Raw genomic sequence first — 26868 nt, forward strand, 5'->3', positions numbered from 1 at the left:
TTTGGGACTACTTTAGTTTCATGGAGATTTCAGTTGGGGCTGGATAGCTATAACAATAAGCTGGTATAAATCATTATTTTATGCCAATACTATACCCACTAATACTGTATCAGCTCAATAAAACAATTAAAACTTTCAACAAATGTTCCACTTATCATAAAACAGTATTTACAATACATCAATAAAATAGCAGTTTTCTGTATGAATCAAAAAAGGAGGTGGTGGCCTGATGGTTAGCACAATGCAGGTTCCAGCATTAAAAGTCCTATGTTCACATCCCAGTGGGATAAAAAGCTGCATTTCCTCACATTTCCATTACCAAGAGGTGAGTATAAAAGTTAAACAGTGTATACAATCCTGTTTGACAGGGATGTTAAATACAGGTCCCCTATGCTGAAAAAATCATATCCTGTGCTGGCGAAATATTCAAAAGATGCCTCTTTCTGCCTCCCTACATCCAGAAGTATAGCTGGACTGCACAATATACCAGGCTGTGGCAGTAACTGGTAGATAGATATAATTAAAAACAGAAAAATGAACAAAAACTTATCGATCAAAAACAAGAAGACCAGTGTAGAGAGAGGCATCTAATGGTGCAGCTAGTGTATTCCTACATCCTTGGTAAATGGAACATTTCAATGTGATATGGGTTAAGTATGGCACACACAAGAACAATTTACAGGTAAACATGCATGAAGAAATAATCAAAGTGCACCGTCAATACATACTGAATATTGGATGTGATTTATTGTGACATAATGTATCAGGAAGTGAGCTGCCAACAAAACAGTTCACCAAGGTTTCACAGAAGTTAACTTTCTAGGGGCATGGTGTTTTGTTTTGCCATTTCTCAGCACAAGAGAATGGGGTCCAGCATAACTGATGGATGAAGAACCCTGGAACACTCTGGTAAGAACCAATGACCCACAGGAAGCTACTGGCAAGTTTAGGGGAATGAGAATTGTACAGATAATGATTGGCTCATATGTACATGTATATAAAAGTGATAGCTATCCATTTCAGCACATGAAAACTAGGTCATACAAGAACTTATAATGTGACTATGTGCAATCGGTATAAGGTTCTTGTTTACAGGTTCTTAAGAACTGATGAACTTTCAAGCAAAAAAATAAATCTGAGAAAATGACCCATCATGAAACAATATTAAAATGATGCAGTATGATGAGTTGGTAGCAATTTATTACAATTCTTTCGTACTATACAACATGTTGCATGTAGCAATGTACAAATAATATTTGTTCAATCATGCAAAATACTGAATCAGTGCAAACCAAATGAAACGTGGTAATTAGCACACTATGACAAAGTGGGGCTTAAAATGAAGAATATTTACCATAAACGCAGGATTGTAAGCAAAATTAACAAACCCAAGATTTTTTTTTATAGATGTTTTAATGGACATGAAACAACAGTCAATAATGACCCACAACCCTCCACTTTTGGAATTCAATTTTCAAAAAGAATGAAATGCACATGTCCATAACATATTAATCTGATAAAGAAAAAGATTAAAATTTAGTAATTAGTCACAAAGAAAACTGCCCTAATGTGTATTTTACTATTAAAGTGAGAGGGGGCAATGACAAAGAAAAGCTGAAAATTACTCCCAAGAAGTCACACTGTGTGTGCAATTCTACAAGTGAAATCAAAAGGAACATACCAAGTGTTATGAAAACCAGAAAACATTTCTGAGTCTTTTTTTGTGCCATATTTTGGGAGTGAGAAAAATGTGGCAAAAGAAAGCATTACAGTACATAGGATGAGACAATGAAAGTTCGCATATAGATTAAAGAGATTATTTTTAACAGACCTCAGGAACCAACAGTAGCCCCTGTGACAAACAATACTGGTTAAATAAATCCATTCCCTTTATTAGTTAAACTGGATTAAAAGTAAATTTGGTACAGCATTTAATATCAGCATGAAACACCTCACCTTGACATCAGTTCATAATTCAGTCATGTGCAGATATAATCATAGCTGTTAATAATGCAGAAGTGGGCAGGTGGCTGGTCAATTGTTACTCCCTCAGACATTCCATTTGCTTCTGCTCTCTTGATGGTGATTTGTTACTAAGCATTCTAGTTAATTTATTATCTGACTTTATCAACTTACTTTAATTGTCACTAAGCCAGAATCACATGACTGTTGTCATAGAGATGATTAGAGCTTTGTCTGAGCTCTTCAATTCAAACTAACAATTTAGCAACAAGACCTGTTTGAACAGCCATTAAAGAGAATCCAAACTGCAGATGTAAGCAGAATAAAAAGCTGTGCTGCAAAAATTAAGGACCTCAAGGGGGGAGGGAGGGGACTCAACTTAAAAACTCATATAACAGAGAATACAACAGAGGACACAATCAGCTCATTTAAACAATCAATCAAATGATTAATCAATGAACTGAAATTACTTGAGGATAATTTATTTCCTACTTGTTTTGTTATAAACTGTGGTATATACATGAGTTGTTAAGTACAGTCCAGTCAGGTCTCTTTTATTCAGTTACCATAGTGCATCCTTGGGCAATTAAAGCACTTTAATTGAGCTGGCATGCTACATAACATATTCTGAAAATGCGCAGTAAAGCAAATGGTTTCCAATAAATTTGTCAGCTAAAAGTAAATGTTGTATGTGTGTGGGTGTGTTTTGGATTTTTAACACAGCTTTAAAACAAAATTCAGTCAAATCACTATGATGTCTGCAATGTGACAGTTTTTAGTGATGTCTAGCACTGGGGCATCGTGCCGCAGACATGCAGCATGATGTCCCACCCAGTCACATTATTCTGACACCAGGCCAACCAATCCTAACATTAACCTCTTAATGCTGAGCGCCAAGTGAGGCAGCTGTTAGTACCATTTTTGTAAGTCTTTGGTATGACGCTGCCTAGGACTGAATCCACAACTTTCCATATCCAAGGCAGATGCTCTAACCACTAGGTCACTGGAGTGGTTAAATGTTATATAAACAAAACAAAGCTTTTTTGATCACTCATATATAATTCGCTGAATACAAATATACATAGATTACCAGAAAAAGATTTACACAGGCACTCGGATTCCAATATTGAAAAAGAAGTAAAACCAGCATGCGACAAAATGAATGATGCAATGTTTTATAAGACAACTGCAATGAGAATAAGAATGAATTGCAAAAGACCTCGCTGAAACATGGCTGACCACTTCAGGTGTCAATTCTGATTTAGTTGCCTGTGGTCATTATGCATTGTATATATGCCTGTGGTCATTATGCACTGTATACATGCCTATGGTCATTATGCACTGTATACATGCCTGTGGTCATTATGCACTGTATACATGCCTGTAGTCATTATGCTTTGTATACATGCCAGTGGTCATAATGCATTGTATACATGCCTGAGATCTTTCTCCTTATCTTCTAAACTGTTTGTATATTTAATATCAAATTATTTTACAACATTCTTGAAGATTATTACCACTAAATTATTCTTTTACTTTAGAAATAATCTGGCCTGGATCAATTCATGACATGCTTAAGAAATAATCTGATATGGATCAATTCATGACATGCTTTAGAATAAATCTGACATGGATCAATTCATGATATGCTTTAGAAATAATCTAACATGGATCAATTCATGATATGCTTTAGAATAAATCTGACATGGATCAATTCATGACATGCTTTAGAAATAATCTAACATGGATCAATTCATGACATGCTTTAGAATAAATCTGACATGGATCAATTCATGACATGCTTCAGAAATAATCTAACATGGATCAATTCATGATATGCTTTAGAAATAATCTAACATGGATCAATTCATGACATGCTTTAGAATAAATCTGACATGGATCAATTCATGACATGCTTCAGAAATAATCTAACATGGATCAATTCATGATATGCTTTAGAAATAATCTAACATGGATCAATTCATGACATGCTTTAGAATAAATCTGACATGGATCAATTCATGACATGCTTTAGAAATAATCTAACATGGATCAATTCCTGACATGCTTTAGAATAAATCTGACATGGATCAATTCCTGACATGCTTTAGAATAAATCTGACATGGATCAATTCATGATATGCTTTAGAAATAGTCTAACATGGATCCATTCATCACATGCTTTAGAATAAATCTGACATGGAACATTTTATGACGTTGGGAGAAAATTCTGTAGACAGTGTTGCAAGTTTGTGAAGATGTGAAGGGGACAATTTTTTTAAGTGCCCCTGTTTCCCTGTAATGATCAAATTAAGGGGATTTCATTAAAATTTGGTAAGCACAATCAGTTTAAGGTGGTATGTCTCTGTGATTTGGATTTTTAATGTAGCTTTAACAGTTTTTCAGTCATATTACTATGATGTCTGTAGTGTGGCAGTTTATAGTGATGTCTAGCCCTTGGGCTTCATGCCGCATACATGTAGCATTATGTCCCACCCAGTCACATTATCCTGACACCAGGCCAACCAGTCCTAACACTAACTTCTTACTGCTGAGTGCCTAGCGAGGCAGCTGTTAGTACCATTATTATAAGTATTTGGTGTGACTCTGCTGGGGTTTGAACCTGCAACCTCCTGCATCCGAGGCGGACACTCTAACCACTAAAGCGTTCATTTAAGGTAGTAAAAATGTGCCCTGGGCTTACTCAAGGTACAATGCTGTTGTAGAAGAATACATATTATTTGTTGCCTACTGTGGATTTACACTCATCCCATGCTGTATATGACTGGTAATGGCAAACAAGAGACCCCATTTTTTTGCTGAGCCCACCATTAACTTGGTAAGAAAATTAAAAAACAGCAAAATGATGACTATGTTGACTTATGCCAAGGTGGGTTCAACGAAATAGATGCTTTAATGTGAAAACTGCACTAATGATACAAAACAAAACTGACGCTAGGCCGAGATGGAACATCTCCATTATTGCTAAAAGTTACATATTTAAGTAAATATCACACAAGTATTCCTTCTTTAAAGTATATGAAAATTGAATTCTATCAATATACACAGGGTAGAAAATATGACAAGTACTTTACAGTACTTTCAAGTGCTCAATGTTTTCATTACAAGACATTATTGATCCATTACTGGTGATAATTCAAGGATATATTTTAAAAAACAAAGATTTAATCTTTTTCTAACATGCTTACTATTCAGATATTTTTAACAAGAAAATTCTAAATAATATTATTCTGTTTTCTTCTCTTTATTTTTTATTTAATTAAACAATAGCAAGAATTTAAAATATAACAAACATTAAATTCCCAGCACGAGTCCCAGTAATGAAAGTCTCACCAACAATACTGTAACAAAATGTAATTCTTCCAACTTTATATCATATTCCAAATAGCTCTCTGTGATGTCTAACTTTATGTCACATTTAAAAACAAAACTGATTCCTCTGTAATTACATGTAGTGTAATTTGATTCCTCTGTAATACTGTGCAATTTGATTCCTCTGTAATTACTTTGTAATTTGATTCCTCTATAATACTGTGCAATTTGATTCCTTTGTAATACTGTGTAGTTACTGTATAATTTGATTCGTCTATAAAACTCTGTAATTTGATTCCTCTAACATTAACAGACAAATTGAAAGTTCCAATTTTTTTATTTGTGTCTGATTCCTTGAACCTTTTTGTTTAAGGTCTTTGCGCCCAAATTCTACACTTAGTAGCAATTTTCATACTCGTCTAAACATCAAACGCAGTACTCTTATTTACTTTGCTTAATTATCCCTTTAATAGCTATGTTGTAACTAATTTGTTATTAATTAGTATTTGATTCCAGGTAAAACCATCCATTTTCTTTAAAGTACTTACTTATGCACCAACTTAATTGTCTAATTAAACTGGGGTAAAATTTCTCTGAATGTTGAGTCATTTCTATCCATTCCTTGAATCATGATGCAACTCTACGAGTCATAATTACTTTATCTTGATTTTTTAAAATTCCAATACAAGATTTCAGCAGCAAAGTACTCTCTCTCTCTCGTGTGATGTCACTTTGCACATCCACTTATCTGAAACTCAGGCAAAACATTCTGTCATAGATATTGTTGTCCATTTCAGCTAACTCTAATTTCTCAGTCTGGATACCACGAAATGCACATAAACTGCAAGCTGCAGTTTAAAGTAATCTCCCATTATCCCCATTCTATTTTATCCCCCACCCCCCATCTGTGCTCTAACAGAAAGATAAACAAGTGTTGAAATTTGCTTTATCAATTAATCACACTACATAAATGTTTCTATTTCTTTAACTACTTGTATATCTTTAATTTTCTTTTGAAGGCCCTGTTAAATATTAAAATCGGCCCTTACAAAATAAATTATTTCATCAAGTTATCAGTGTTTTCATTATTTCTTTTCTCAAAATTAAAAGTACAAGACTAAATCAATATAATGATATAACAAGAAATGTTGCAGCATTGCAAAAGTAGACAGCTGAGCAGGAAAAGTAGCCATTTTGCCAGTTGATAATAAGGATGTGTTATTATTATTATTATTATTATGGGTGTCTTAGGTGGCAGAGTGGTCTAAAGCACTCTTCTTAACTGACCACTGCCATCTCACCTGTTTTTTTGTGGGTTTGAGGCTCAGACTTGGCCAATATGGCTGCAGGAAAAAGATTGCCATGTGGTTTCCTGTGGCTTGGTGTTTCTTACTGGGTTTTCCAGGGTTCTTCCTCCACCAGTTGTAATGGTCGCATATATAGCCTATCATGCACTCAAAAATGGCATTAAACCCAAACAACAACATTGTTATTGTTACTACAATAGGTCCTGGCAGTACACAAAGCCATACTGCCATTGTAAAGCTGGAAAACATAATCAAAAGTTTCAGGCAGCGATGTTAAACATTATATTCAACTGAAAATTTTGTTAAGTATGCATAGACTTTATTTACCACTAGTACAGTTGCACAAACTTTAGTTCCAAACCCCGTGCAACTCAATGGCTTGTTGCTATCTCTCAGTTGATGTAATTCTTGGAATTTCTTTTTCCATTTCACATGAAGACGGCAATCATATCTCCCACCACAAGACATACTCAAAATGGCACGTGATGTCCAATAAACATAATTGTGTCCTTTCCAGCTTTTATTCACAAGAATCTGAATACTCCTTTTTATTCTTCTGTGTTGATTATTAACACTTTTCTAGAAGCTTATTTTCCCTTTCGTCTTTAACGTGCATCGCTTTCTGGACGCCATTTTAAAGAAAGATTATATAATCAACAGTTTGATCATGCAGACACTTCACATGAACAAATATGTGCAGTTTAAAGCATCTGGGGTGCTGGTTTAAGCTTAGTCTGGTTCCCTGACTAATTTCACTGATTCTAATATGAAACCTGGATCTAAATCAAACATGGATGAACCAATTATCCAGATTTTTCCGCAACGATCATTTCTCCGTAGTTTCTGCTTGTATCCCGTAAGTCCGGATTTAAAGGGCAATTTTCAAGACCATTCGGCAAAATCGTAAGAGTTGGCAGGTCTGCCTATATAATGCAAAACATCGTGCATCACTCTACAGTGTTTAACTCATTCGGCCCCGATTCCATCTGTATGAGTGATCCCGTTTCTGCATTCAATGGCCGATCCTGCCTGTAGTCGTGGTTTGTTTACTGCATTCAATGGCCAATCCCGTCTGCAGTCATGATGAATGTGTGTTAGATACAATGTCTCTGATTAGTTACAAATGTTTTTTTTCCCCAAGAACTAAACAACTATGAGTTTACTTTATTTGTGGAAATTTGAATTGTTCAGAAGCCAAGGGTTACTGTTTGAGAGCAGTTTCACTACACATGTTCTGTTCATGAAAACTGTAAATGATGGCAGACATGAGAGTGATTTTTGATGAGTGCAAAAATGAGAAGTTTCTCGGGTTTGATCTCGAAAATATTGAGCAAGCTGAGGAAAGGTATGTTCGGCAGTTGGATATTTTGCGAGATTTAGATTCGGACATAGAAGTTTCTGAGATTGAATCGTCAGAAGATGAGGATGCTGACAGTGATGATGATAGAGTTCTTGTGGATAAATGTTGCACATAATTTTGTAAATAGTGTATAAATAAGTTGTGAAAGACTTGGACTAATATGAGAAAAAAATACATCACTGTGTGGAATAATTGGTGATAATTTTGTGGATTTTAATTGGATATAAGAAGAGAAATTAAGGTAAGAGTGAATGCATAAGAACAATGTTTTCAAAATTTTTCAAACTGGTAAAAGCTCTGGGACACAAGTAGCTAGACACAGCTTAGTGCTTCTGGGGCATAGCAGCAGACATACTGATAACAGTGATGGGGCTGAATGAGTTAAGAAACTAAGCAAAACAAAAAGGTGATCATCAAATATTTATCAAAGTAACAGTTTTAACTGCAAAGTTAGTTAGAGTTGTCACATTGATAGGAGTCCCTTAAAAGGACTGATTGTCCACTGACTGAAAAGAATTTCCATGAATCCAATATAAGACCATTTCTTATGTCATTTTATTTTATTTTAATGGCTGAATATTGAAACTTTATCTCTGATAATCATTAGAACAAATAGATCAAATCTGGTAAGAAAAATAAATACATTTTTTTTTACTTATCTGACCTAACATTCACCATTCATGCAAGCAGAGTAATGATAACAAGATTTTTAAGATGACCGGTACAGTGTCATAGGAGATCAATTGAGCATCATTTTCATTCGGAAGCAGCAGCTGTAATATGGTGTTGACAAAACTTTCATGTCAATAAGATCATTTTTTGAGATCACGAAGCTATATAAACATTTTCAGTCACAGCTGCCATTTACATGTAGGAGGTTAGGTCGACATCATTTTTGGGGGGTGCTGGGGGAATTACTTAATAGCAAGAAAGAAGTCTTGGTTTCATTTGTTTTATTATAAATGTTGGTATTGCCATCCAATTAGAAGACATCACTTCATGACATCTGTCAAATCATATGAAGTCTTTTAGTGAAAACCCCATGTTGATACGAGGAGAAGTGGTAATAAGAATTGCAAGATGGTCATGAGAGCCATTCTGTATGTCTGGACCCAGAGAAACCATTTTTATACAGCATCAATTACACATCATAAGATGTCTTTTAGTGAAAACTATTTCATTCTGGATAAGTAGATTTTCAAAATTGCTGTAATGGTGGCAATAATAGATGTCAGATCTACACCATTTGCATTTTAGGCCAACTAGACAACTTATAATATTCGTGGACTAAAACATAAATTTCGAATTATAGTGAATTCAGTCAAGGACATTTGGATTATATTATTGTGATATATCAAGACTGTTAACACATCACCACATTCCATGCCACCGGCACATTAGCACATTTGAGTCTACAGGCACATCAACACATTCATATTAGAATTATTCTGGAATACCAGTGGGATTCAATCGAAACTTTAAGTAACTGGACTTGTGATTGAACTTTTGGGACTATTTGGGATTTAATTCACAATACTGTAAGTTATTTTTAAATTTTCACTTTGTATTCTAGGGAAATAAATTATTTGTTGAATTAAAAAAAAAAATTGTTAGTTTTCACTCTTTTACGTTACTTAGCGGAAGAAGAATTGTGGGGTCCCGAGCGGTTGATTGGTCTAAAGCACTCACCATTATGGCTCACTGCCATCTCACCTCTGTCTGCATGGGTTCGAGTCCCAGGCTCAGCCAATGTGGGTATGTGAAAAAGCTTGCCAGCTTCTTGTGGGTCGGTGGTTCTTTCCGATACTTTCCCGGGTTCTTTCTCCACCATTTATACTGGCTGCCATGTATAGCCTATCTTATGCTGAAAAAAGGCATTAAACCCTACAACAACAACGAAAGAATTGTAACAGAAGAGTAATGATAACAAACATGTGCTAACAAATGGGTAGTCACAGCTAACGCCTATGACTAGTAGAGCAGACATATTGTAGATGTTTACACATCTTTAAAAAAACAAAATGATTCTATCTCTGCATGATCTAGGACTGCCATTGTGACAAGAGTGCTTAGAGTAATCAGTCTGTTTAGGACTGAAAGTCAGGAATAATTATATCTCTTGCTACAGTATACAACCATCTTGTGTGTGTGTGTGTGATTTGGATTTTTAACATAGCTTTAACAATTGTTCAGTCAATTGCTACGATGTCTACAGTGTGACAGTTTATAGTTATGTTTAGCACTGGAGCATCATGCCACAGACATGTAGCATGATGTCCCACCCAGACACATTATCCTGACACCAGGCCAACCAGTCCTAACACTAACCTCTTATTGCTGAGCGCCAAGCAAGGCAGCTGTTAGTACGGTTTTTGTAAGTCTTTGGTATGACTTGGCCGGGGATTCAACCGACGACCTCCCACATCCGAGGCGGACGCTCTAACCACTAGGCCACTAGAGCAGTCCAACTATCTTGTAATAAAAACATTTCAAAGTTTGTTTCATTTCACAAGTAAGTTTGACAGACACTGGCAAAATATAAACCCATCTTTCTAAGTTCAGCTGAATATATATTACAATCTTTAACATGATAACATCTTCCTTTGTAAAGAAAAGGTATCTTCACACTGTCCTACATGAAGCAAATGCTTAGGGGTCATTTTCTGGTGACCTTTGAATTAGCCAATGGAAATGTAACTTTCAGAAATTGAAAGTGAATCAAACTGTTTGGCACATATCAGTGCTCTTTAGCTATACTGCTTAGTTTCCCAAAAGTATATGACTTATCTAATTGGCTGATTAAATCAGCAATTATGGTAATAACACAGTCACCAAAACATGACCCCTGATTAAATGAGCAATTATGGTAATAACACAGTCACCAGAACATGACCCCTGATTAAATTAGCAATTATGGTAATAACACAGTCACCAGAACATGACCCCTGATTAAATTGGCAATTATGGTAATAACAGTCACCATAACATGACCCCTGATTAAATTGGCAATTATGGTAATAACACAGTCACCAGAACACGACCCCTGATTAAACTGGCAATTATGGTAATAACAGTCACCATAACATGACCCCTGATTAAATTAGCAATTATGGTAATAACACAGTCACTGTTAGATCTTCACATAGGACAGTTGAAATCTGATTTTAATCAGATTAGGGATACTGTATGTATATAAAATACTATTAAATTTATGGAAATTAAAAATAAAAGTTCTTTACTTATGTTAATAAACTTAACCAAAAAGCATGCTATTATATACTAGCTGTCTCTTTAAATCCATGCTTCTTAAACAAGCATCTCACAGAGACCATAACACTGCTAGAGTTGGTCATATAGTTTGTCATTGATTTTCAAAATAAAATTAGGGACAATATGGCCATTTTGGAAGCAGTTTCGAAAAGATATGAAGTCTGACTAAAGTTGGTGAAAGAAAGAAAAGCAGGAACAACAGGTGCCACTGGAAAGTCTAGATTAAAAAAATATATTAACCCTGCATGTGACCTTTTGACCTTGAAATCAGCAGTGTGCTTAATTATCCCAAATGCAAGCATTCCACAAATTATTTACTGTTGATGGTGGACAATTTGAGTCATTGAGCAAAATACATCATAGCATAATATGGAAGGCATACGAAAAACTCAAATCTGGAACCACTACACATTCAGTTCCATTATCAGTTTTTTTCAGCATGTAACAGTAAGAAACAATATCACACAATGATTACTGAAACCGTCAACAAGGACAGGTCTTACAAACTGAATCCTGTCATAAAAGAAGGTAAGACATGCACTGAAACAATCGCAAGTTGAGTGAGGTATGACATGCATATTTTAGGAGCTGTCTCCTGATCAGTACGCTTAATGTATAGATAGGGAGAAAGGCTGAATTACTCGTCATTTTGACTAAGTAATGCTGTTTTCGCTATTGTGAACCATGTGCATGTTTAGAAATTTTGATAACTGCAGCACATGACTTAAACAGGCTGAAATATTATTCAGGGCCCTGGCTGGCTGAGTGATCTAAGGTGCTCATCTTTACAGGTCACTGACATCTCACCTCTGTCCATGTAGGTTAGAGTCTTGGATTTGGCCAATGTCGGTATGTGAGAAAGCTTAACTGCGGTTTCCTGTTGGTCAGTGGTTCTTCCCAGTGTAGACGGATCTTGTATAAGCTTCAATGAAAAGGACTAGTACATGTACACTGCTAGAGTAACTTGTCTTGATTAATGATGGATCTTGTGTATGCTTCATTTCCTTCTAAGAGAACTCTGTTTTGTTATTTTTAATTCTCTCATGGCAAAATGCAACACCATAAAAAAATATGGAATAAGCATCATCTGTCCTCATAAACAATATACCAACACCTAAGATCCTGAAGATTCTTCATAGCAATGCCATTTAAAAGATGTTGAATTTACATGTGCTTATAAACCTTTTAACACATTAACCCCTAGCGACGACTTAACGGGGCAGGAGGTAGTAGCCTACTGCAGAGCTCTGTAGCATCATGGTCATGCATGATACTAAATAATCTGGAATATCTAGTTGCACTACAAAATACAGATAAGAAAACCTCATTTTTTGGACCCGACTTTTTTCTACCGAAAATTCGCCTGTGGTCAGAATCCGATTTTGTGTCCGGATTTTAGACTTCTTCGTCTCAGATCTAAGGCAAACCGGTATGAACTGCAAACAGACAGATGAGCCTTTGCAAGAAGTAGCATAAGATGGGCATTTGGAATAAAGAGTGGTCTCCATACAAAAATAATGACTCCGTTTAGCAAAAAAATAACAAACAAAAAAACTCAAACTTTTACCCTTCTGCTCATGTGCGAGTCAAATAGCCAACTAAAAACGATGTTTCTAACAAAACTAGGCAGTATGTTATTGAAAGATACCAGGGATTGGGTGTTTCTGGATCTGTTCAGAAATAGCTTTCAAAATGTGTTTCCTACTCGACTTTCAGGCAAAAATGTCAAAAAGCTACAGGGGTTAATGTGTTAAAATGTAAAAGTTTTTCATACTTTCTACCTTTTTATCAAGGGATAAATATAAATTGGTAGATCTTGATAAAATGTTTCTATAGATCAGGCCCAGGAAAATCTAAGACCACTCATCTGACTGACATCTGCCTGGTAGTAATATGCAAGAGTAGGTGGCCAAGAAATGAGTATATGTTTTCTGTCAGTAAATGTCTTGTGTTGAAACACCTTCCAATGCTTCTGTTTGTTTGCATATGGTATGAAAAACAACTGTTCCAAGGTTTCACTAGTTTTTTTGTCCTCATCCTTATTTGATAGCACATCAGCATAATTTGTCCTTTATTAAAAGGCCCATAAAAAGCATGTTTTTCTACTTTTTGGTGGTGAACTGGCATCATTTGTAGAAATATGAAAACCTTTGATGACAAGATGCTTTCTATAAAATTTGATCAAATTCACTTAGGCAACATTTCAAAAGAAGTTACCTCAATGTTTTTTCTTCTAATTTTGGTTATGATGTTTGACTGATCAGCAACATTTGTATAGATCTTAAAGATCTTCATGCCAAGCTGATTTATGTCATGTTTGGCCAAATTCAATTCAACAGCTTTGGAGAAGTCATTCAAAGATGGATGGTGGATCAGCCAAATTCAATTCAACAGCTTTGGAGAAGTCGTTTAAAGATGGATGGTGGATCAGCCAAATTCAATTCAACAGCATTGGAGAAGTCATTTACAGATGGATGGGGGATCAGCCAAATTCAATTCAACAGCTTTGGAGAAGTCGTTTAAAGATGGATGGTGGATCAGCCAAATTCAATTCAACAGCATTGGAGAAGTCATTTACAGATGGATGGGGGATCAGCCAAATTCAATTCAACAGCTTTGGTGAAGTCCTTAAAAGATGGATGGTGGATCAGCCAAATTCAATTCAACAGCTTTGGAGTTGTTGTTTAAAGATGGATGGTGGATCAGCATCATTTATACAAACTGGAATGGTCTTCATGCCAGGGTGCTTTCTGTCAAATATCTTCAAATTCTTTTCAGCAGTTTTTGAGAAGTCACTTAAAGGTTTCTTTTTGTTTTTAGCAATGGAGACCACAGATAGGGGCAGATCAGTATCCTTTATATAAACATGAAAAGTCTTCCTGCCAGGATGCATTCTAGTATGTTTCATCAAATTTTACACAGCAACATAAAAGTTGTTTAAAGGTTTATTTATATTTATTAACAGTGGTCATATTTGATGGCAGATTGGCATCAGTTTGTACAAATTTGAAAGGTCCTCATCACAAGATGCTTTTTATCACTTTTTGCCAAATTCTATTTAACAATTTTGGAATAGATGTTTATGAAGTCTGTTGAAAATTAGATCTCCACTGTCCTATGTAAAGATCTGACAGTGATTGCTTACGGGTCATGTTCTGGTGACTTAAGTTATTAATGTAATTGCTAATTTTATCAGCCAATCAGATGAAGCTTTATATCTGTGTTTGGGAGACTGAGTAGTATAGCTGAAGAGCATCAGTGTATGCTGCATTTCCATTGGTTAACTCAAAGGTCACCAGAACATGACCCATAAGTGGGCACTTTTAGATCTTCACCCAGTACAGTGGAGATCTGATTTTAATCAGACTGATGTTTATGGGCTTGATAATTTTAGCAACGATGGTCATATGTGATGAATAATCAGCATTATTTGCATAAATTTAAAAGATCTTCATGCCAGGATGCTCTGTGTCTAATTTGGTAAAATCAGTTATTGCAGCTTCCTACGATATTGCGGGTTCTATGCTATCACAGTATTCTGATGTTTTCTGTATTTTTCTGCAAAGCACCACCTGTCACTTACTTTTCCTATGTATATTTCATGACCATAAGTTACCAGTTCTGCATTGCCAGTTGATTTCAGGTAAATCTTGGGACCGTTGGGCAAACAAACTATTTTATAAATAAACCCATGAATATCACTGTTTGCAAAAATGGCTGTACACCATGTTCTCCAATATAATCTATATCTTTCCTAAATTGATATCACTGTAACAAATCGGTTAAACAGTTTGTCATCTGATAATGTTCCAAGATGTTATGCAAGAGTCAGATTGCATGATTACCATATTTGTCAAGAACCACGAGATCAAATCTATGATAGCATATAAGAGGCAAAATGTGAAGTATGTTAATGTGCATGTTTTCTGATGGCTTTCAGAATCGACTGGTGTCAACTTCAAAACATTGTTGTAAATGATTTATTGCTTTTGATGGAACATTTGGAATTGTTTACAGTTTTCTTGTCGACAAGTACTTTCATGTACATGTTTGTGGGCAGTCTCAATGACAATCGTGGCACTACTCCCCCATCACAGGTGGTTACAGATGCATTCTTTAATTCTCTCAGATAAGGTTCTGTAGTTGGAGGGAACATGTGGTAGAATGAGGACCATGTAAGCATCATCCATTTTTTCAAGGTGACTTACACTGTGTGCAACATATACATCAAGTTCCCAACATTAAGACAAGTATATGCTATCATAAAAAGTTTTTTTCAGTATTACTGTGATATCAGAGTAACTCCTCTTGCATAACCTGGAATCTACATGGCATCTGTTTATCGACTGTTTCCTGCAATTATCGGTATCTGATTTAAACTGGAAATTAAATGCATTTTAATATAGTGCAAAAAACAACAAACAGACCCAGAATATAGTGTTTTTATTTACTTATTCGCCAATTGCTAACTTTAAGACCCGCCATACGATAATACTACAATATAAATAGTTTCTGGGAAAAGTTTAAAATTAAAGCTGTACCAATTAATTGGCTATACTCATAATCGGGCCAATTATTGAAACAATCAGTATAATTGGTATCGGCAGAAATAATCAGTGCCAATGTAAACAAATTTCCAAAATATAAATTAAATCATAACATTCATCTTGACGTGGCTTGAATTTAAAATCAGAATTAAGTAGTGGAAATTAAGGAATAAACATTTGATTTGGGGGTTAATTGAAAGACAGTATATTCTTAAAAGTAAATACTTTTTAACATGCTTGCTGTAAACCACCGCTGATTGTCTGCTCACAACAAATTATCAATACCATGCATGCACTCATCCCAATTACAGCTGCCAACCAGCCAATGAGGCCTCATGTGGTCATTGAACTTCCAGCATACACATTATAGGGATGGTCCTGGCTTTTAAAAGTTGTCGCAAAAAAAAGGTCGCCCATCTCAATATTTTGTTGCCAATTTTCAAAAAATAACACCAGAATAAGTAGTGAATATTTTTCCAAGACTATTAATGTAACAGGCAATGAAAATTGAAAAAGATGGGATAGTTATTACCTTACTGACAACAAGCAATACAGCCATAATATTACAAAAAAAAATCATCATATGATTGTTTTACACTACTTCCATGGTCATTCTATTGCGCATCACCGTTAGTGCATAGGTCTAACTGTTGTCACCGGAAATGAATGCATTATCAAATGTAAAATATCTACTTTCCCTCAGTCTCTCTCTTTTTAATAGAAACATCAGGTATTAAGCAAATCTGTATTATGTATATTATTTTCCAAATAACAGTTTTGTAAGAAACTTTATTTAGATAATGACATTTTAATACTAAAACCCTATGATCATACTTTGCAATGTAAGATAAGTGACGTATAATGCGACTGTCGATTTCACGCATTCAGGAATTAAATGCCCCCTCCCCCACTTTTTATAGCTAGCTTCACAAAGTACATCTCCGTCAACCAGGAGGTCAGCAATTTATTTTTGCTGCGCTTTACATGTTTTGCTTGTTAGTGAACTGCTTCCTAAGATTTTTTCTCGACAAGCACCAATGAAACTTACACAAGTCAACTTGACCCGGCATTAATGTACCGTATATATAAGCACTGATTATCATTATTAAATTAAAAGAAGAAACGAAGAAACATATCACAGAGCATATGTGCCTCTAAAAAGCTAATTCGGAAAAAATATGTTATTAAGTAAAGAGTTTTATTTGCATATATGAGTTAACAATAAAAAATAAGGTGGGATATAAAATGTGGGAAATAGTTATCACATGTATGGTAGCTTGAGACCATTTGAACTGTTAACATTAATCTGTACCCATTTTAGGCATTGTTAGTTATAACAAAAATAGGGCATGGTTTACCTGTCAATCAAATGCTAGTGCTTTTCACTAAATGTAGAACAGGCAGTCTCTTGAAATAATTGGTCTCATAATCGGTATCGGCAATTTTAATAATTGGCTATATGCTGTATCGGCATAATCGGCAAAAAGTGACATCGGTACAGCTTTATTTAAAATATCAACTGTTGACAGATACACTATGGATGCAGGGCCCTATGGTACAGGTGAGATAAAAATATAATCAAATTTTTATAGGTAGGCTTTATTATCTTTTTGTAGGGAATGGGGTAAAAACTTCCATATAACGTTTCGAAAGAAAATATTTATGGAATTACCTCTTAAGAGCACTTTCTATTGAACTAATTATGCCTGAAGTTCTACATGGTTAAACTATCTCAAGGGAGGTAATCACAGTCTAATCATTTCATGAAAGGATTCAAATTGGTGTTATATCCCTTTACATGGGCCAGTGTCTTGTTTTCTCTGAGAAAGTAACCAGTGGACAATAACCTTATCGTGACAAAAATCAACTAGTTTTGGTCCCTCTGACATGGTGAATAACTGGTTGCGAAAATTCTCTTGTGTCAGGGATGTCCTCAAGTCAGCCTCAACACAGTTGGCTTTGGAAGAACCATGCTCACAAGCATAAGCAGCTGGAGATATGGTAAAGAGGTATTCAGTCAACTTAGCTATTGCTGAGTCAGTGAACGTACAACCTCTCAACAATAAACTACATGTATCAACAAGAGGATTGGCCATTAGGGACCAGTTTTAATGTAAGCCAGTCTTTGTTCAGGATCATCTGATTATCTTCCTCTGAGAAATAGGCACCACAACAGATTCATACAGCAGGTGCTTGAAATCTTAATCACAGTACTTGTGAAGTTCAGCACTGTCCAGAGGCCATTCATGGAAATTCAACACAGTTGCTTGTTTGGTTCCTCCTTCAGATTTGAAAATCTATCTTGAATATATCTGATAGTACTGCCTAGCATTACTTGACTGTATCTGAGAGTACTGCCCAGCATTACTTGAATATATCTGATAGTACTGTCTAGCATTAATGCAATGTAACAGGTTCACATAATCCTTTCAGTGAAACATTGCCAAATACGTTCACTTCAGGGTCATACTTCTGCAGAAATACTTTCATATTTATTCCTGGGGTAGTCTTCAAAGAAGGGTGAAACACATGGGAGTCTGTTGAAGCAGCATGCAGTTCCACCCTACACCACCTGGTTTTGTAATCAATACAATTTTCATCATATCTAATGTTTTGGAACCTAGATCCAAATACCCTTTTAATAACTATAATACGTTGACAAAGCTCTCCCACATTATAATGAAATACAGGGTAACCCCACTATAACACTGTTGTTGGGGTCCAAAGAACCCAACCGTGTTATAGACTGAACTGTGTTATAACCAACCAAATCAGTTAGCTGAAAAAAATGATGTATGTACCAAAATATGGCCACAAAGCTGGGGTGGGGTGTAATACAAATAGAACAACTGGCTCAAAATATTGACAACTTGCATTTGTGTGGTGCAATCCATAATCTGTTAACTACCTGTTGTTCATGTACATGAAAATTCCATGAATCAAGAACAGATCACATTATAAAATTAACTTATCAGTCACGTTCCAAAAGAAAACACAAATACCATATACAAATACCACAAACACACACACAGACACATATATATATTAATATTAAAAAATGTTAGACCTAATTTGATCTATATCCAACGGACACTAAACAATTCACTAGGATAATGTCACCAGTAGCACATGGCTATAGTTGTTTACACGCTATAGAGCATGTACTTAAATTAGTCTAGATTTTGCTCCGCTGGAGATGGCTATCATCTTACAGAGGCTACCTAGGGGATGAGGATATTCACAGGGAAAAAACATGAACAAATTAAAAAGGTTTAACAACATCTTTGTGAGATACCCCAATCTTCAATTAACTTGACAGCCACATATCTATGCTTTCAAATGATTGGAAACTTAATTTGCATTTATGCCACTGCTGGTAGCGATCTTAAACTGTTTTCTTGCTAAAAAGGAAACTTTCATTACACAATAAATGTGTTCAAGTCACTTTGGAAAAATGCAACAATCAATCAAATTTTATTGGTTTTATTTAAGTTTGTCTTCTTTCTTGATGAAAGGTGCATATGTTACTGAAGTCACCACTAAAAGACGACTTTAGCAGACCAAACAAAAATGCCTGTTTCTTATTGCAGTGGCAACATCAAAAATAACTGAAGAATACTGATTGAGACTGATTTTTTTGTCATTTGCTTATTTATATAAACAACTGGTGCTTTAAACGTAATCAGTTTCCTTTGAAGTTTCAGCAAAACTATTTTTTCTGAGAGTACATTAAAAACAAAAAGGAATTAGTCGCCATTTGGTCAATTGTAGCAGTTACCAGTTACACAGCATATATTACTCAGGCCAGATGTCAGAATATGAGGATTATGATATAATAATGCACTGTTAAGATGGTTTTTCAGTGTGAAAAAAGAATTTGCTTAAGTAACATGTTTAGATAGATTCCAGTGCATTTTATATCAAGTTTATGGCTTCCTTTCATGATGCCTCTGAACTTCTCCACTTCAAAACCAGCTTAAACAGTCAACAATGTCACCCCCCAAAAAATTACTAGAGGGTATTTTGTCACCAATAAGAAAAAAAATATCACAATTTATGACTATGGTCAAGCCCAGTGTGATCCCCGAATAAACTTCTTACACATTATTTTTGTACTTTTAAGAAGAAAAAAATATTTTTTTTTGTGCAAAAGAAAAAATATAGGTATGTGAAATTTCAGGAGCCATACCATGATTGTCTCATATTAGAATTCATACGTGAACTCCTCCCATAATTGATAAACTTTTTGCACGTTATTTTTCATACTTTAAGAATGAATTATTTGTGTACCAGAAAAATACATTCATATGAAATTTCTGGTGCTATGCCATGTTTGTGTTATATCTAAATTTGTGTTATAACGGAGCATGCTATAGCAGGGTCACACTGACAACCAAAACTGCATTATGCAGCTCTTTCTCATTAAAATGTGGTAGTTGGGATACATTTCTGATGAGTACCAAATTTTGAACTGAATACCACAAGTCTAATGTACAGAACTGTACAATATCAAAACATTGTTCAATATTCATGTTTTGAAAAAGAAATGAATTTAAAAGACAAAGTTTTAATTTGGCTTCCTTCAACCCTTACTGTTACATATTGGTATGATTTTGGTCACATTGTCCAAAGTCGCACTGCACTATACCTATAATTACATTATTATGAGGTGTACAATTATTTGTAAAAGAACAAACTTCAGGCCATGATGCTTTCTGTCAAATTTTACTCAAATTCTCTTCAATGGTTTTGGAGAGAAAGCTGCTTAAAGGTTTTACTTAGTAGTGGTGGCCCCATCTGAAGGCATCATTTGCTTCATTTTGTTTAAAATTGAAAGGTCTTCAAACGAGGATGCTTTCGATCGAATTTGTCGAATTCAGTTCATCAGTTTTTGAGCATATGTTCTGTTAGTGCTTTGCATTATAACCAAGTAAGCACGCGAAAGACACCTTATGGAGCTAGGGCATATGATAAGCTCACTTTGCCTTACAAACAAGTACGAAAAACACCCAAATGGATGTAGGGCTTTACAACCAAGTAAGCACTTGACAAACACCCAATGGATGTAGGACCATACGATAAGCTCACTTTGCCATATAACCATGAAAGCACTTGAAAGACACCTGATGGAGGTAGGGCCATACACTTAGTCTTACAACCAAGTAAGGGCCATGCACTTAACCTTACAACTAAGTAAGCCAAAAACAAACAAAAAAAACAAATTTACATGACGTTGACACCAAAGTCAAAGGAGAAAGTGAGAATGTCATTCTGACCTTGACATCAAAGTCAAAGGGGAAACTGAGAATGTTACAGAATGAATTGTCTTAGTTTCATATTGATTCATCCCACAAATGAACAAAATCCATCAAATGGTTTAGGAAATATAAGTAAATGAAAACACTTTAACCCAAACCATAACACAAACTTTTCCATGACCTAAGGGTCAAAAGAGAGAACAAGTATGTAACACAATGGATTTTCTTAGCTTCATAATCAGCAAATGAAAATGTATGTATGTATGTATGTACATATGTACGTACGTATGCATGTATGTATTGTTGTTGTAGGATTCAACGCCATTTTTCAGTACATGATAGGCTATACATGGCGGCCAGTATTAATGGTGGAGGAAGAACCCGGGAAAACCCCAGAAAGAACCACTGACCCACGAGAAGTTACTGGCAAGCTTTCTCACATACCCACATTAGCTGAATCCGAGACTCGAACCCACGCAGACAGAGATAAGATGGCAGTGATCCGTAACGGAGAGCGTTTTAGACCACTCTGGGTCCCCTGTATTTATGTATGTCTGCATGTATATATATATATATGTGTGTGTGTGTGTGTGTGTGTGTGTGTGTATGTATGTATATATGTGTGTGTGTGTATGTATGTATATATGTATGCATGTCAGCACAACAGCAGCTATATAGTGCTGATTAAAGTTTTAAAAATGTAAATGTAAAGCATGGCAAATAAATATTTAGTAAGATAAACCCATTCCAAATTAACATAAACATATACCGTATTTTCCGGCCTATAAGTCGATACTTTTTGACTTGAAAATAAGGTCTTCGTCTTATACTCCAAACTGACATATATATGGATTGTCATTGAAATTGCATTGACTTATATATGAATTATGGTACCCAGTATGCTATTAAAATGGCTCGATATTCTGCATAATCGAAAACAGGTCACATACAAATTCTTGTTCAATTACTATGTCAATAAACTGTTATAAACTAAGATGACTGTGTTTGTAAGTTTTGTCATTATTTAATTTGCATTCTGCGTGTATTTTCTTATTTCTCAAACATGAAATAAAAGAAAAAAATTACCGGTAAATAATTCAGCAGGCTGCATAGCACACTTATGGTCTATACTCTATAGTGTACTGTACTAATTCAAAGCATATTGTTTGCTCCTAAAAACTACATGAAATAATTTTGTTTTATTCATCTTTTTAACCATACCTCATTCTTCCTGATCACATTTTAGCAACTGTTCCATTGATATTTGATTTTCCAGTATACTGTTGGACACACGCGAGTGATTACCAGTATAGCTTTTTCATTGATATAATTGATACTACAAAGGGATGTTATCCATAATAACTCGAGCGTTCTCTGAATATTTATAAAATACCATAGATTATGCTTTTTACTGAATCCTCCAAATCATATGTTTATAACTGTATTTGACAAAGTTTCTCAAATAAATACTTGTATGTTCATTAGTACTTTCAAGACTGGTCTATTGTAACTCAATTCTGTCTGGTTCATCTCAATATCTACTTCAGAAACTTCAAAACACAGCTGCTCAGATCATACTTAGAGTACCACGATCAGAGCACACCTCCCTGCTGCTCTGTACCCTACACTGGCTATCCATTCGATCCAGAATCAAACACCAAATTTGTTCTTTGTGCTACATTTCAATGACGAACTCAAGTCCAACATACCTATCCTACCTCACCCATGTTTACACACCAGCAAGATACTTAAACAAATCGTAAACTCATTATTCCCACTAAGAAAACAAAGTCACATGGACAACGTTCTTTTGCATACCAGGACCCAGCAATGTGGAATGAATTGCCCACTGAACTTAGACACAAAGACACAGTGATCCCATTCAAGAGTGCTCTTAAAACTCACTTACTTCGACTGCAAGAACAAACTTAAAGACCTAATAATGTTTCCTACCTTAAATGTTCTCAGCATGTTTTTTAAATATGTTTTCTGGTTTCGTGGTGTTTGTGTTTGTAATCATGTCATTATAAATGTTTTTTGTCTTATAGGTGTTGTCTAATGTTGTAAAGCGCTTAGAGCTTCTAAAGATTAGGCGCTATACAAAGTTCTCATTATTATTATTATGCAATTTCATGATTGCCGGTAATATGGAATATCATACAGTGATACCATTAATATTCATGAAACTTTACAAAATTAGTGGATTCAATATACTTTGTATCAACTTATAGGCAGCAAATATGGTACATGAAGTATCAAAAGATGAAAGATAAAATTTTTAGGAAGATAAACCCTTCCATAATAATGTAAACATAAAGTAGTACCAGAACAAAAATGAAAGGTCAAGAAGCAAATAAAAATATATGCAAATGAGAAGCTTAATAAACTGTTTACACTGCTGCCATCCAAAAAGTGACTGCTATGTCTCACTTCCCCATTAACATGGGGTTCAACAAAACCATGCAAATTCTGTTATAGGCAGAATCTCAATGGGAAATGGGTAACTAATTTGTGGCAAGGTAAATTACACAGGCCAAGCAAACTTTTTCACCCAAAACTCCCACTAGCATGACTATTGTTGCATTTTTAAAGTCACTCATGATAATCCCATTGCTTCTGTATGACAATGCAAATGTAGTTTACTTACCCCATCCCATGATCCCTATCCATAGGGTTAGGGAGTGATTGGGAGGGCATTCTGGAGCCCAGGTAGCGTGCTCTATCCAGTCTTAATGGCTATCAACTGGACAAACCTACAAACTTCTGATTGTTCTGAATAAGAAATGAAATATGTTTTCATTAACCTAGTAATCATTAGTCACAATACACATGTTTGATTATAAAATAAAGTACTGTATATTCACTATCATTCATGGAAAATCAATTTCCATGTAGTCCCTGGTTGCTGCAAAGCATGAATTGAAAACCCAATGAACAAGGTTCCATCTGTGAAGACAAAAATACAAGCTTCTCCAATCAATAAATTTAAGTACCAAGGAAAATGCCATTTAACCAAGAACACAAATAAATATGCAGGACTTCCCTATTTGTACTTCCAAGATCAAGAGAACTCAAATGCTTCAGAAGAACTGATCTAGTTTGCAATGATTTCAAGTAAAACCCTGTAACATATTTTCTGTATGTTAAATGTGAATTCAGGCAGACAATTAATAATGTGTATCACATATATTCTGATCGATGTGACTCCACAACCACATACTGGGGAATTTAATTATAGTGTAACTGATGGTGGCACTGACCTATTGATAATTCAAGCTGCAAACACTAAATAACAAATAAAACTGATCCTTAGCACACACTCTGTCCCTTGAGACCAACTGATTTCAGCATGCTAAAAATAACCCTTCATCATTACCTTATTTTAAAAAAAAGTTTGCAATCCTGCAGATGCAGGTGAAATATGAACTACTGACTACATTCATATCTAATCAAAGTTAAAAATTACCTACTACAACACACATAGGTTATTTAGTGTCAAGGCAATTAGAGTAAAGTGCCCAAGAATACATCACAGTAGCCATATGCTTTGATCCTTTATCCTTCTGGCTAGGAGTCCTGCAAGCCAACACCACTACTTTATCATAAGAGTCCTGCAAGCCAACACCACTACTTTATCATAGGAGTCCTGCAAGCCAACACCTATCCAACATAACTTCTTTATCATAGGAGTCCTGCAAGCCAACACCAATCCAACATAACTTCTTTATCATAGGCAAACACTGCTCACATGATTAGTCATTTAACTGACAGTTGATACTGAGAGAGATTTTGCAGTTGCATGTTTTTTCTCATTTCATTTCAACAGTAAAAAATGTAAGAAGTGGATTCAAGCTTCTGGTCAATTATTTGTTCCATTGTTAGTAAGATATTTCTTCATCCAATGAAACTGTAAATATTAATTCAATATGTGCATGAATTGTCAACTGCAGAGACTTTGTTAGACAAATGAACTTTGGTACTTTTATTTTTAAACGTGTATTTTTGAAAATTCTCAATTTTAAATAATGAAAACCACTCTTGTTCTGTGTATATGTGGTCATGAAGAAATGTTTCAAAAACAAAAATTTAATGTGTGCATCACTATGTTTATACTTGTTCAAACAGAAACATATTTATTATTATTAAGTCATAAATTTTCATGAGGTTAAAATAAAAATAAAAACTGCCATGCATCCTTTGTTCATGGCATACAAACTGCAAATAACATTCCCTTATTAAACTGTATGATTATAATTTCTTACATTCTCGTAATGTTAATCCCCTAACAGGATGTGTGAATGCTATTTGAAAGGTGTAACCATAGTATATGCATCCTGTATAAACTGTGATTCCATTTTGAAAAAAAGTGTTGCACAATTGTCTATTAACACAAAAAATAACTCAGCGATCATTGCATTCAGTATTGATAATGATCTATAGGTCTGCAAATAATAAAGTTCTTTGTTAAACTTTTGGTGTGGTAGTTTTTTTTTTTCCGTCTCGGTAAAACTGCTTGTCTACTGTAGTGCTTTTATGTTTCCTGACTACCGAAATTAAATTAAGTTTCCCGTACCTTGTAATTTTAGGGTAAATGAGTGAGGGAATGCGTTCAAGCAAATGCTGGATGGAAGAAAAAACAAACTGCAATGAATATTTTACATCAGGGATAAAGCTGCTGAGTTCGAAAACGTACACCCTTCGGACCCGAGGGCCAAGTGCCAAACATAAATCAAATGAAAAATACGAGCGTATATGTTCTAAAGACCTCATAGGTGATTCATATATATATAATTGCAAACTCGCACTCCGTAACTTTGAAAACTGTGGAACCGGTTACATGCACAATATATATGACAGACTACACCCACCCACAACAGCTCTTTGTTAGCCAATTAGACCACCTACAACAGTTTGGCGGCAATTATTTTGAGATGGTTCGACTAAAAAGAACTCAAAATTATTATCTAGACTAGTGAATTATACTCGTACTTAAATTATATTTTACTTTTTTTTAAAGCGGAGGCAAAACTGCATAGAAATCGCAGTCACTGGGCTCGAGAAGATTGATTTAGCAGAACAAAATATAGATGCATTATGGGATAGCTAACCATTCTTTTGTGTACGGTTCGCTTGACACAATTGCCTGAACGAAATATTATCCGGGATGTTTTTAATAATTGCCAACCAAGTGTCAGTCTCGAGTAGTCACGTGGGGGTCTGGAGGCTACAAGTGATTAACATTACTCCGTAGGTTAACTTGCAAGGGCACTTGATGAACATACGGAAATACTATGTTTAAATTGTCCACAAATTTAAAATTGGGGAACATTGTAACAATGCTAAAACTAGTTGACTACAATTTATGGGAACGTACGGGAAATCCTATGTTAAAATTGTCCGTAGGTTTAACATTTCAGTGGCTTCATGGGGGCACAAGTTTATGGGAACAAGTTTATAGGGACAATATGGCAAAAGTTTATGGGGACAATCGTAACTTTAACATTTTAATTTTATTATTACTATCCAACGCACACATTACTACATAAAAGAAAAAAGATAGGGTGTTTATACACACATCACATTTACAAACACGTCTGTCGTAAGAGACGGGAGACCTCCCGGGGCGGTAAGCGAGGAGGGCATTACGCAGAGTGTGCGTGTTCTTTAATTCTGTATTTTACTTAAATAGAGGTACATATTTTTTTTAATTAAAACACCTACATTTAGTCAAGACTGTTACTGCATAAAAAAATGAACAGTTCGCAGTGAGGATTTTTACGAAGGTAGAGGGCATCGAAGTCTGCGCTCGCAGTAGTTAAGGGGGGCGATAT

The 26868-nt window shown here is 35.1% G+C and overlaps 1 protein-coding gene across 2 annotated transcripts in view; it reads right to left on the bottom strand.

Moving 5' to 3' along the window:
* The window catches only part of LOC149795680 (LIM domain-binding protein 2-like), a 120322-nt gene extending 94168 nt beyond the window's left edge, over nucleotides 1–26154 (bottom strand). Inside the window, exons 1-2 of one of the 2 annotated variants that reach the window (XM_089965537.1) lie at nucleotides 26043–26154; nucleotides 23685–23809 (exon numbers count right to left, since the gene is read on the bottom strand). In XM_089965537.1, the coding sequence (XP_089821663.1) occupies nucleotides 23685–23734 (50 nt within the window). In that variant the 5' untranslated portion in view covers nucleotides 23735–23809; nucleotides 26043–26154. Of the gene's footprint in view, nucleotides 1–1956; nucleotides 1980–23684; nucleotides 23810–26042 lie in introns of those variants that run through there. The other variant, XM_089965539.1, reaches the window with a different exon arrangement.
* Between the last annotated feature and the right edge of the window lie 714 nt (nucleotides 26155–26868).

Source organism: Sinohyriopsis cumingii, chromosome 7, assembly GCF_028554795.1.
Source record: "Sinohyriopsis cumingii isolate HCF-2022 chromosome 7, ASM2855479v2, whole genome shotgun sequence".
Taxonomy (NCBI): domain Eukaryota; kingdom Metazoa; phylum Mollusca; class Bivalvia; order Unionida; family Unionidae; genus Sinohyriopsis; species Sinohyriopsis cumingii.